At 38.4% G+C, this 13,953-nt stretch overlaps 1 protein-coding gene across 3 annotated transcripts in view; it reads right to left on the bottom strand.

Moving 5' to 3' along the window:
• Positions 1-13,953, bottom strand: part of chchd6a (coiled-coil-helix-coiled-coil-helix domain containing 6a) — an 84,700-nt gene that overhangs the window by 20,500 nt on the left and 50,247 nt on the right. For 2 of the 3 annotated variants that reach the window (XM_067591422.1, XM_067591424.1), the window contains 2 exons: positions 5,628-5,763; positions 2,864-2,923 (listed from right to left, as the gene is read on the bottom strand). In XM_067591422.1, the coding sequence (XP_067447523.1) occupies positions 2,879-2,923; positions 5,628-5,763 (181 nt within the window). In that variant the 3' untranslated portion in view covers positions 2,864-2,878. Of the gene's footprint in view, positions 1-2,863; positions 2,924-5,627; positions 5,764-13,953 lie in introns of those variants that run through there. The other variant, XM_067591423.1, reaches the window with a different exon arrangement.

The raw sequence follows: 13,953 nt of genomic DNA, 5'->3' as shown, positions 1-13,953 counted from the left end.
ACCACAAAGGAAATTCCTTACGTTGCTACTTGTTTCTGCTATTCCTGAAGACAAATATTCATTAATGGATAGGTCCTGACTTTTTAAAATCTGTCTTAATAAAATACTCACATTTGCTATGTTGAAACAGTTATTGGTTGCTGTAATATAATGTAATTCCTTCTCTTCGTTCTAGCTGTGAAGTAATCCCATTCTAGTCTGACTGCACTGTAAAAAAATGGGGAACAGAATCACCAGTCCTCGCTGAGAGGAAAAATACATTGTCAAGTTCAGCTGAAACTAACATGTCCTGACAGTCACATGTAGGTTTACTGTTGGTGTTGTGACCTGACAACCATCCTGCATGTGACTGCCAGGAGCTATCCTTCTGCTGCAGCAGCAGGGAGACACAGTCTGGGGGAGCAGAAAGACTGTTGGAGCCTCATATTAGCTTCAGCTGAACTTAAGAATAGATTTTTTCTCAGAACGAGGTATGTTTTGGATTTCTAGTGTAGTGTAGTTGCATAACCATTATGGAGAGGAGGAATGACCACAGCGACCAAATAACTCTTAAAACACACATGGAATTTGAGTATTGTTTCAGATAGACTTGTAAAAATCAGAATCTATCCTTTAATCGTTTATTTTACCATGTGTTTGCCAAAATAAATTCATGACACAAGAAGATGACGGCACGACATGGAAAAAAAAACAGGGCTGGAGAGTCTTAGATGTATCAAGAAAATGTTTAAGTACACAGCAAGAGGAGTATCTTTAAATCTCTTTCACAGTCACTCCTGTAGTCTCTAAACTTTTTTGCTTTATGTTTTGCATCACTCTGTAATTCTACCTCTGTCTTCTCTCTCTGTTTGGGTCTTTCTATCTCTCTCTCATCTGACAGGCAGCTTTTAACTTTAGGAGTAACTCCCTCGGTATTAGACCCAAAGCCTGCCCACAGCAGGGCTCCGTATATATATGTGAGAGTGTGTATGTGTGTGTTTGTGTGTGTGTGTGCGCGCCTCAGTAGCTGGCCTTGCTGAAGGGGAAAATAACAGCATTTAAAGTTTCAGAGGTCTCAACTTGCAGCTGGACAGATTCCGACCTTGCTGTAGCTCCACATACATCTGTGATTGGACATGCTGCTGTAAGTCATCTTTCTCTGTTTTTTCCAAATCTCTTTTGCTGTTTCTACTCTCCGTATAAGCTACCCGTTTTTGCTCACCATTCAGGTATTTTTACTCCTTACTTTGTGTTGGTCTTGCTCAGGTTTTCCAAATCTCCACTTTTTTCCAAATCTCTTCTGTACCTCTCTTGCACATTCTGTCATTTTTCAATCTATCTTCTCCTCTTTCTCTCCTCTCTCTATAGTGAGCCAAGCTGCTGACATTGATCAGCATCAGAGCCGGGCTCTCTCTGACGCTAAATGACTTGAGAATCCCACCAGGCATACAGACAGTGTCAGTGTGTGTGTTGTGTATGTAGTCGCATCTGAGAGTGCAGATAAATGACTAGAGAATCCCACCTAGTGTCTGGACAGTGTTGTATGTGTTACATCTCGCAGTGGCAGTGTCATGCTCAGCCTTTCAGAGGATAATGACTACAGGTTGTTTGCTCCGTCTCTGTAGGGCCTGTGGGATCCTCCCCTCATTTGCCATCAAACACGCATGCACATACACACGCACACATAAGGATGGTAGTGTAACCCAGCAGGAAGACGTATGTGATGTGCAGGCCTGCCCACTGGCCCGCTGTGACACTGATCAAAAAGCATCACAGTTGCTTCTGTTAAACTGGAAAATCAAAACAAGAACTGGACCAAACTCAGTCCCAATTAAGTCCTCTTTCACGTATTTAAAATCTCAGGAATGAAAAGTCATCATCTGTTTGCTTTTCCCCATCTGAGGCTCATTTCATTCTAAACTTTGTTCAACAAAATAAGCAGTTGTGGTTTAGTCTCTGTTTCATGGTGCAGGCCACTCCAAAATTTCAACTTACAATCACAATGTGGAAGACATCATTCATTAGCTTTGCTTATAAATAAGATGAAAACAGAAGTGAAAATGCATTTTCCCCGGGCTCACAAAACACAAAACAAAAAATGCAGTCATTTAATATGCATTACAGAGAAGAAGGAAACAATGGTGTGTGTTTTTTTTTAATGGACACAGTAGAATTATCGCAGCATCAACATTCCCCCATGTTTGTTGGACTCAAACATTTACATTTTAAATAATTAAATATGAATAATAACGATTTTTGCTGCATTTCTCCTTTATAACATTATACAGGCAAAAAGGAAAAGGTAAGAATGAGTGTGAAGCTTTAAGGGCCATGAGCTGCATTCAAACTCAAGCACATAATAATCTATTTAGGTCACGAATAAATGACTTATCAATAGTTTTATAGCACCGATCTGACTCTGGAACTGCAGTCGCAAGTCAAAGAAAATATTGAACCCAAATGTTAAGCTTCACGTTGATGTCATGATGGTGATATTTCCTTGGTATCAATGGGCCTCACGTACGAGTGATTTAAGAAAATGTGGCATTCATTCATTTTTTCATACTTAGAATTTTATCTTAGGTACAAACGGAATTTGTTTTCATGAATTTTGAATTCATGAATGGTCCAAACTGTTGTACAAGTCCTGAACAAATAAGCAATCTGTTACCTGTTACTTATCACTGCGGGTGTAATCCCCCCTCCAACTACAATGTGGGTTGCCATGGCAGTGTTGACTCCATGGGAAGTGAAGACTGCAGAAGCAGTGATATAATTACTACCTTCGCTGAAATTTTAGCAAAAATATGAGAGATATTTGTGTCTTTTTATCTTTGTGGTGAATAAAACTCGCAAGACTTTTATTTGTTCGAGGTGATATTCATTTGGTGGCCTTCAGTCAGTTTGTATCTGACATCGATTCAGCTGTTTCTCTGCTGTGGTGCTGAATGAACGGTAAGAGACAAAGTTGACATGATAGTTGACAGTTTTTAAAGACACAAAACGGAGGAAGAACTTTATAAACTTTCAGATTCACAGGGTGAAAGTCAGGGAGATGCCTCGGGGCTAATCAAGAGGAAAGACCTTGATGTGTAGGTTCAAGAAGACTGCAATACAGCAAGCTGCTCACACACCACACACATGTACACCTATTGTGTACCATCTCTTTAAAAGACAGTCTTCAAAGAATCTTCACTTCACTCCTCATTATCTCACACCAGCTAATACGACACACACACACACAGACACATGGCAGTCCTTGTAAGGACATTTGGCTGTCGTAAGTGTAGAAATACAAGAACACAAACATACGCTCAGATGTGTGTGTATATAAACGTGTGTTTGTGTCTGCATGGTGTCATACAGCACAAAAACAAAGGTTCAGATGCTATTGAAAGTGCGCACACGTACAGGCATCCATGCACACACTACATTAGTGCAAGAGGGGATGAATGAAGTTTCAGCGAGCTGATTATCACATGGTGTATTACTGTATGCCAGGGGAAGCTTCACTGCCCCTGATCAACGCAGAGAGGATGTGAGCAGAGAGCAGCATGAGGCTTTGCGGTACGTTGTTTGAGTACATGATGAGCAGCAAATGCCTCTACTGTACAAACTTTGGAAGTGCAATCTTCCAATATTCTGTCCTTCAACTCCTCCTCCTTCTCCTCCTCCTCCTCACATTTTCTCTCTAACTTTCTGTGAATTTGTAACTTAAAACTGCTGCAGTGATGCATATGCTTGAGGAGCTTGTCTTTGCTTTTGATTAATACAGCAGTAGGTCCAACTGAGTAATGTGGAATGCTGAAAAGTGAAATACAAAGGCTAGATTTTACTGAGTGCATGAATAAGTAACTAGCTTTCACCGTGGATAAAATACAAGAAAATTCCAAAGAGAAAAAGGCGAGATCTGTTAACTCAGTGGACACATACTGTAGCTGATAACCTGAGTCAACTCCTCAAGACAAAGACAAAGACAAATCTATATCTACTGAAATTACATCAGCTCCAAAATCTGCATGAAACCATACTGAGATTTCCTGCTTTGCTGGAATTTATGTAAAGTTTCCAGTCTCCTCTAATTCACAAAGCTAGCAAAGTAATTAGGTCTGCCTTCAAATTTCTAGTCTCACATCAATGTGTTGTGCTTTTCTACAAGGTTAAACATCACTGCAATGCTGTGCAGTAGATTTCAAATCTCACTTCACAGTTAAAATGACACCAGAGACACAGTAAAAAAAAATATGGTGAGGAAGCAGATGTATACATAAAAATGCAATGTCAGCACTCTAGTTTATGGTAATTTGAAAATTATATCTCTCAATAGAGATCAGAGGGATATTTTACTCTCATAACCTCAAAAACAACTTTCCCTTCCATTACTGAATCTCTGGGTGACAATGATGTGACTGCTGGGATGAGAGGAAATTGAAAATATGTTGTATGCACAAACATTTTCAGGCTTAAAAGCTATGTTGAAAATACCTGTCTTTAATCTTTAGTAGATTTAGAAGTTTAGATGTGCTTTTTTTTGTTAAAATACAATGTCTATATTGTGTAAATATTTGCATTTTCAGTAGGCTGACTCATATCATCAGCATCATATATAGTTTGTCCTCCTTTTTGCTTTTATGAGGGAATGGGTTAAAGGATTAGTTTTAAAACTTAAAAAGTAAAAACCCAATCCAAAGCAAATAAACAAATGTAGTCTCTATGAAGATTATGTAATCCCATTTACAGTCAAACCCTCCTTGTATCCTAATGATGAAACTGCAGACATTATATATCTGTGTCTGACTGGATGACCCACTCTAGTTTACTTGAAGTCAAGCGAAGCACTTCCAGGAATTCTGATTTTTGCAATTTTGAGTGAGTTTTCTTCGATTCAAAATTTAATAAAACATATATATATCAAAGGGCAATGTTAATGTGCTTCAGTGCAGTGGTCATATTCAGAAAACAGCAAAAATATAATGAATGCTGTCTGGGAAAATAGCTGCTTTTACATTCACTTTCACTGCTTGTTTTCAGATGATAACCTCTTTTTCTTCACTAACGTTGAATTATTTTGTGCCTGTAAACTACAAACCAAAAAGCTGCAGAGACTGAAGACATATTTGACTGTGTTTGGCTTTGAAAAGGTGTCATTTTCTGTATCGGAAGGGAAACAAGTTCGGTAGTGCTGGGGAACTTGGATTTCGTACTTTTACATCAGACATTCACTCTGAAAGCAGTTTCTAATGACAAGACTTTTCTCTGTGTAAAACCTAAAGTGACAGCACTCAAAATCCTATCAATCTGACTTTTTTGTTCATAACTCCCCCAGAATAATCTTGAGAACATGAGAAAAAAAAATGGATTTCTTACTTTTACATCAGACAGTGGTGCTCTGAAAATAACAACATATCTCTCCGTGGAAAACTTCAAAAGCCACCACTCATACTCGAATGTTATGTCCCAAACCTCTATCTACATAATTCAGGAATGATCTTAGATTTGTTCCGACTTCATGGGTGTGCTGACACAATAATTACAATTTTCAATGATACTTTTATTCCAGATATATTAACTACATATAATTTATCTATTTATCAAATCTTCCCTGATATTCAAATTCCCATCCCTTCCAGATTTGAGAAAACTCTCACCTTCTTTGCAGCATCGATACACTGCATGTATTCTTTGGCCAGGTCTGAACACTTCAGGGTCTGCTCTCTGTTCCCCTTGTAACAAGATAAAATCTGGGCCTGCAGGCCGGTACACACCGGGTCGGTGCTGCGCGACCTGCAAAAGACAGACACAGATGTAGAGAAAGATGGAATTATGTTTGGTCTCCACTTTCTCACTGACAGTCAGGCTTGCAGAAACATAATGGAGACAGGTAGAAAAAACTAGAATCACTAAAAACATTAAAAAAAAAACCCTCTGCAACTGATTAGCATCCACATCTAAAGTTTGAACATTGAACCAGATGCACCATCTGAAACTTTGATCTACCATAGATCAAAGTTTCACACATTCATTTGGCTTGGATTTGTTGAAGATTCTTATTGGTGGGAATAAAAACTAGTCCATCATGAACTCAACAGGTACATCAGCACCTTCAATCAAAATTGTGAAGGAATAACTTTTTTTAAGCACAGTTCTTAGGGTCGTAACCGGCAGCAACAGGCAGCTGTTTTCAGCAAAAAAAGCTCTTAGAAAACCACATACCTGCCCAGCAGCAAACAGTAGACAAACACAGCTGGGTGACTAGCTGGTGAACATAGTGAAGCATTTAGCAGCTAAAAAGCCAGATGTTTCCCCCAGGAGTAGGTGAAGACAAAAACAAAGTTAAAATGAGAGTGTATATTGGGCTTAAATTCATGAGGGGGCCACAAACATGGCTCAAAATGAATGTTCACTTAAGTTCACCAAATCAACTTAACAAGTGATGTGTCAATGTTGTGTTCACATTGTTCAAGTGACCAAAAAATCAATTAATGCCTTACAACAATTTGACAATAGCCACTACGATGTGTATTAATATATAACTTTAAAAACTTTAAACAGGTGCAGTTAACAACCTCTTCCAACTTAATGCATGTCTTAAGGCTTGACTACACAGGAGGAGCTTCAGCCGTGTTTTTCAGTCGTCCATGTCACATGCGTTTTATAAAACATCCAAACAGGCTGCATAATCATCCGCGACCCGAAGTCTGCTTTTATGCTTTGCTGTGATTATTGTATCGGGCTCTGAGTGATGCCAAAATGTGGGTGACCTACACTCAGTACTGCGCCTGAATGCATCCTGTGTAGATGAAGATGGATGACTGAAGCTCATGATGCTGCTTTCACTACACAGGCAGTGTAGACATTTGTTAGCCACAAAAGAACAAAAAAAAAAAAAATCTGTTTAAAAAAAATAAAAAATAAAAAGAGAGGTAGAAAAATCATTCACGAGAAATCAAAGGTCTGATTAAATGAGGCAGGACAAAGACAACTAAAAAACAATTAACATCTCCACCCACTGCAACCTGTTTAACAACCTATGGTTAGTATAGTACGTGCTTCCTTGCAAATCATGCAATTAGTGCTAAATAATATTTAATTGAGTGGATTGGATCTTTCTGATCAAATACAGCAGAAAAGTGTGCTTTGATAGATTGAATTAGCCATGTTTAATTTGATATGTGGGCTGTATTATAATTGGTCTTTGACTGTCTGTCTGTGTGATTGTTAACTATGACAGGCTTGCTGCTTGGGTACCTCACTGTAATAGATTCTGACTGATTGAAGCAGACACGAGCAAGTTATGTACGCCCACGCAGGTATGGAAAGGCACACGCACACAACGTACATCAGTCTCCTCTACACGGCGCCCGTGCATACACATTTCCTCTGTGAGTAGCATTTAACACCGGATTTAATTGAAAGCCAAATTAAAGGTTCTTTTTGGCTTTGATTCCCAAAGGAGAGCTGACCCCAGCGTTTCAATTACAGCATATCCATATCCACACTGGCGCACACACACACACACTTTATCATCAGCAACAGTATCCAAGATGCAATGACTGAGTTTATCTGAGCATGGGTGATAGGGGTTAAAGGGAATAATGAACAGAGACGGAGAGAAAGACATATAAAGGAAGGAAGTGAGATCAAACGATATGGGACGAAATAAAGCATCCATTAGTGTTCTCTCACAAAACCATTTTAAAAACATGACGGCCTATCAGATTACTCTTTTCCCCCCACCATCTCCAATGGTTTATCTTGCCTGTTTAATGGGTCTTCTTCCTGTCTTCTCTCCAACTTGGTCTATTTTCTTACTTTTCTTTCACCCACCCCCCTCCCCCCCCCCTCTTCTCTCATCATATTAACAACATAGAAAGGACGACACCAAAGCGCGCAATCTTTATCTCTCTCTCTGTTTGAGGCCGCCGAAGATAAGGAACTCTCCTTTAATTTGAAATAAATGGCCTTCATCAGGGAAGCCAAAGCCTCCTGATAGCGCTGCGTGGTTTATTAAAGGCACTTGAAGCAGAAAATTGGTTCAGCCGCAGCAAAGCTAAAGCTCTGTCCACATGCTATACCAAATTGAAGGTGAGGTCTTAAATCAACAATATTAACTGAGCCGCTTACAAAAATAAATAAATAAAAATAAAGAGAGAGAGAGAGAGAGAGGGGGAGGCCTTGGCTTTTTAGCTGGAACGAGGGAAAGCAGCGTCCCTGACAGCCTGTCGAGCCGTGTACGCCGTTGTTGTTGCTGCTGTTAATGTGTGTGTGCTGTGAAAGCATTGTAATGTGTGTGGGAGCAGTCCTTTTTTTGGGAGAGTTCTCTACGCATCTGTGAGCGGTAAATATGACAAAACATAAACAGTAAGATTAGTTGCTTAATTAATGGTGCTGCCCATTATTTTTAATCTCCAGCAGCGAAGGCGGAGGCGGACGAAACATAGAGGCCTCAGACTTCTGGACCACGCAGACCAGCTTACTGAGACAGAGAGGGAGAGAAATGAAAGAGCAGAAATTGGAAAATGGAAAAGACACAAAACACACCACCAACTACAAAAGCCTCTGGCAAAGCTACGAGACTGATAAGGAAGATGCTTTTATCGCCTCTAAACCATGCTTCTCTCTGAGTTAGAGTGATGGTTTTTGTGTTTTTACTTAATGGCTTTGGCTACACATATGAAGCATTGTTTGTCCTACATGCCATTTTATTTCTGTCATGTCAACTACAAAGTATTGGTATCTCCACTGTGTTTCAGGCAAGTAATTAGAAAATCTTGTTAACATCTCACAGAAAATAGTGCCAAAGGAAGAAAAATGAAGACAATCTAATACTGTGACTGACTTGAGGGCTACAATACAAACTCAGAGGAAGTCTGCAACATCTTGCTTGTGAGAACATCTTGTTTACATGTTTTATTACATGTTTTCACTGTAGTGTATCCTCTAATTTTTAAAAATCTGTGTGGGTAAGAAGTACTGCAAATGGTTCCTTGAAACCACTGTAGTTTTCAATGTCAGGACTGTTTAATTATTAGGCTTGAGAAAAAAAAAGCTGCACAAAACTCTCTAATTGCAATTCAACCCAAAAGCACCAGCTAAATACCCGACTACCTGCCTCCTAATGGCATGTAGTGGCAGGCAGTGTGACTGTTAGGGGTTAAGTAACATTTTGTGGCAAGAAGAGTGAATCCAAACAATCTAACAAGGTTATTTATTCAAATCTTAACTTTTGCTGTTTTGTGATATATGTGAAAGAGAGCTTTAATGAAGTCTGACAACAAAGTGCAATCCAATCCATCTTGATGAACACGATGTCGTTAATCTTGTTTAGTTTAAACCTGTTTAATTAGGTAACCAATCCTCACTAGTGTGCTATGTGCTCTGCCAAAAATAAACATTATTCTACAAACTTGCAGCTTATTATTACAATATTGTCATGACAAATTTAGTTACCCACATTTATAAGCCAAGAGGAACTTTGGTATAATTTGTGCAATTTGTCAGTGACTAAAGTCATATTTCGGTCAGATTTAAGAATGAAAGTGCATCTGTGTCTCTGCTAAATTGACCTTTCAGCATTGTAAGTTCTGTAATCCTTCAGATATGAGTTTCAAGTTCAAGTTTATTTGTTATTCCAATACAAAATACAGCCAGTCCATTGTTTCTCTCGTGTTCAACGTAATAAAACCAACATCATCAGACAAAACATTACAACAACTGAAGTTTATGGGTGGATCAAAAAACGGAAAGCAATGAAATCACCAATCATCAACCTCAACATTTTTGTCTGTCTTTGCTTACCCTCTGTTTCTGGAGTCTGGGGGTTCTCTGAACTACTGGAGCTTATACTGACAGGTTTAACATAATTTTTGCAATTTTGATACACTCCTCTACAACTCTCTGTGATTCTGCAAGCGATATCCTACATTAAAGTCTGTGGTTTTAAGGGGAGTTCAGCACTGGAACTATTTCCTGGCCAAGCCGACTACTTCCTGGAGTCTCTGCTGAACCTCACAGAGACAACAAGACTCTGGTAAGTTACTCCATTAAGAAATAGTTACAGCACATAACTCATTGCGATCTTACATTCCTGTAATGTGCTGAGAAGATGTAATTTGCTGAGAAAATGTTTAAACTGCTGTAGAGGGAAAGAAGTGAGGAATGATTCACATTCTTCCTAAAGAACCTTGATGCTCTGTAGGAAAACGCAAGACTGTGAGGTAAACAGGTCCATTCTTATCTATTGAGGCAGGAAATGGCATTTGACATGTTGGAGTGTCAGAATTCCTGCACGGACTACTTTACCATTACCGGTTGGATTAATACTGGTGGGGTAAAGAGAAAAAGAGAGATGATAACAAGGGAGAAAGAGGGCAGGAGAGGTGAAGAGTAAAACAGCTAGACAGACAGCGTTGCCTCTTATCTCTAGCTTATAGCTTGTATGCACCTGCACCCTGACAGGTTTTCAATTGACTGAGGGCACACATCCTCTTTTCCCCATATCTTGTATCACGCTTCTTCACTCGTCCTCTCCCATCTCTCCATTCCTATCACACCTGTTACCAGGAAGAGAGGGCCCTATACGTTCTGCTTCTCAGACTTCACTTTGTCTCTTGTAAACACTGAAGTGGACGTAGAGTACTTCATTCCTCTCGATGCCTCTAACTGTTATCAATGCTGTATTTGTGAATATATTTCTTCTATTTTTACACAGCTCTGTCGTAAGATAAAATAAATATGCATAGCTTCTATAAGTCAAAACATTTCCATGACCTTAAAATGTAGTAAAGTAGTAAAAGGTATAATGTATACCATCATCTGTGACTATGTATGGTATCTTATAGTTTTCAAAATGGTACATATTCATTGGAAATATTTTTATTTTTCGGAGTTTCATGATCGCTCCTCATTCATCAAACTGGCATCTCACCTTTTAATCAACCACCTGTATATCATACTGCAAACTGATCCTTCACTTTATCAAGGAACCCATCTTAATCCATCTTTCTATTATACCCCTCCCTCATCAACCTCTACATCCACTGCTAAATTGCTCTTGTGATTCCTCCTTTATCCTTTTCAGAGTTTGAGCCACAGAATGACCACCTTAAAACATAAAATATCCTGTCATTGTTGCCCATATAATCAAGGGCAGGATAATGCTGTTAGCATTGGCTATATATTTTATAACCTGTATCAACATTATTTTGTGAGTTAGCCAAACTACAAAATTAAAGGATGAGCTCACAATTTTTCAAATATGTCTTAAAACAACAGTCAGGAGCCCAAATGAAGACTGAAATAGGTTTTTCTTGCCATAATCATTCCTTCTGTTCATACTGGCTATTAGAAGATCCCTTCATAATGCACTTACAGTGTAAGTGATGAGGCCAAAATCCAAAGTCCTCCTTCTGTACAAAAATATATTTAAAAGTTTATCTGAAACTAATATGAAGCCTCAACAGGGAAACACTGTCCATGGAAACACAAAGAGGGAATTTGATGCTAAAAAGACTGTAAATGTGGCAGATATCCACTTGATATGACTAACTCAGACTGCTGAAACCTCATATAAGCTTCAGATAAACTTTTAATGCATTTCTGCACAAAATGACTGTGTGTGGACACACTGTGGAGTTTGGCCTCCATCACTTACAATGAAAGCATATTTGAAAGGGATCTTTAAATAGCCGGTATGAACAGGAGGAATGATTATAACAAGGTGTGTTCAGTGTTCATATGGGCAACGGACTGTTGATTTAAGACAGACTTGAAAAACTGTGAACATTTAATTTGTTGGCTGTTACCTGTTAAAGCTATACTGCAAACTGGTGTTTTTACGCTCAGCCAAAAATGGCTTGTTAGAGTGAGAAAACACCACTTTGTATTGTCTGGCTATTTTAAGTATAAGCACTGAATTAAAAATACTGATTGGAGTATGTTTCAGTGACATGGCCATGGTGTAACAGACGAGTGTACTTTTTTGAGCATCCCATTTTTCATCCATGTGACTTTATAATTTCCTAAAAAAAAGTCATTTAGTGCAATTAAATACAAAGCTAGTTACATGTGTAATAAAATATGTCTAATAACGATCCTAATATTTTAATATATTTTTTTCTAGTAATCAAAGGGTCTACAGATGTTACAGTATTGTTTACTGTATGCCCTCCTTGAACGGAGCAGTACTACTGGGCCACACAATCCCGGCTGAATAACTGTCTTTATGTGATGAAACCGTTCACCATTCAGCCTCACCTTCCCTCTTTTTCTGCATATCCTATGCAACACGTTTATCAAACTTCCTCTGTTTCCTTAATTGATAAAAAGTAATTTCCATTTTCCCTACTTGTCATTAAAGCATTGGGTCGTTGTTATACTTTGGCTCCTTGAACAATGCTGTCATTAAACTTTAACTCCCTGTGTATAGAATTAGAACATTAATGACTCTGAGTCTCTTTGCGGAGGGACACATTTATTCATTTTGTTACATAATCTGCAGGGGCAGCTGCCTAAAGGTTTGAGAAGCAGGGCTGTGACAGGAAAATTTGCAGTTAAATATTCTATAGTCCCAGTAAAACCTGTGGCTGTGGTTGTACTGGACACTGGCCTGGGGCCTGGCAGTGATACTTGATAAAGTGCAATGCAGAAAAGCACTTTTCATGCTCACTGTAAGTAGAAATGTAAAATATTTAACATATTTATGTGTATATTAGTCTATGAGACAAATGTTTTTAACAAAAAACAAAACAGTTTCTGTATATCTATTTGAATTCATTCGAGTTTCACCAGTGTTTGTATCCAAGCAACAATATTTATTTTAAAAACTCCTATATTTATTTATGAGAAGAGCTTGTGCAAGTTTGTCAGGCCAGATTCAGGAAATTCTTGAAATACAGTAGTCATAACCTGTCATGGCCTGTGTTGGCCTCATGGCCACTGTAAATAAAAGCAGATTATAGTTCATTTGATATCATCAGTTTTTCTTTAACACTTTTTCCCTCTCCATTGAAAACAGGTTGCTATATAACTGTTCTTGTTGAACAGCCAGTTGAAAGTTCAGTGGCTTGACATGTACACATTTGAAAGTAAACTGGGTCAGAATTCAGTGAAGCAAACATCATGTTTTTGGTTAGCTTTTCTCTTAGCGCACAGCAACAATTGCCGAGTAGTGTGCTTTTTAACTTGCACTCTGGACTTGGCTTGTCAATGTTTCCAGTCTTATCACTGAGTGATCTCTGAGGCTGCTATACTCTCATATGGACGTGCAGGATCTGACAAAGGCTGGCTATTAACACTAGAACCACCATAGGGTAAAATTTACCCATGGCAGTTTTTTACTTGTATGTTACTACGTTTTAATAAAATATTTATGTCCCCCAGTCTTTGACTTTTCCTAAAATAATGTTGTACAGCTCCCCTTATTGTTAAAAACAGTGAAGATGATTCCAGATTTAGAACACATGCATTTATACCTATAATTACCACCGGGTAAAAGTTACCTGTATATGAAATGCATTTATTTTGAAGTGGTTTATGTTTAAACATTCCAAGTTGCTAGGCAACAGCATTCGTTGGAGTGCGTGATCTGACAACTATATCAAGTCATAATTAACCAGCAAAAAAAACTTCGCCAAATGCCTGAAGTGCAGGAAAGCTGTGTGGAAAATACAAAATCAAGATGCTGAATGTCTGCTCAAAGTGTGTTTGAGGGACACGTAGTGTTCAAATGAAGATGATTCAGCCTACTTACAAATGTTCACTGTGTGCAAAACTTATTTTGAATTAATTGATCATCCATTCATTTTTGTTTTGCCATGTTACTGTTCATTGTTTATAGGCTATTTAGCCTAATTTGCCTGTTGTCTTACTCTGTTTTATTAATGGACCCCAAAGAGAAATAAATATTTGCGCTATGATATTATAAATAAAAAATATCTAATGGTTACCTCAAGTTTCTTGGTGATGTTCTCTTAT

Source organism: Thunnus thynnus, chromosome 6, assembly GCF_963924715.1.
Source record: "Thunnus thynnus chromosome 6, fThuThy2.1, whole genome shotgun sequence".
Taxonomy (NCBI): Eukaryota; Metazoa; Chordata; class Actinopteri; order Scombriformes; family Scombridae; genus Thunnus; species Thunnus thynnus.
This window is presented reverse-complemented; position numbering and strand designations above follow the sequence as displayed.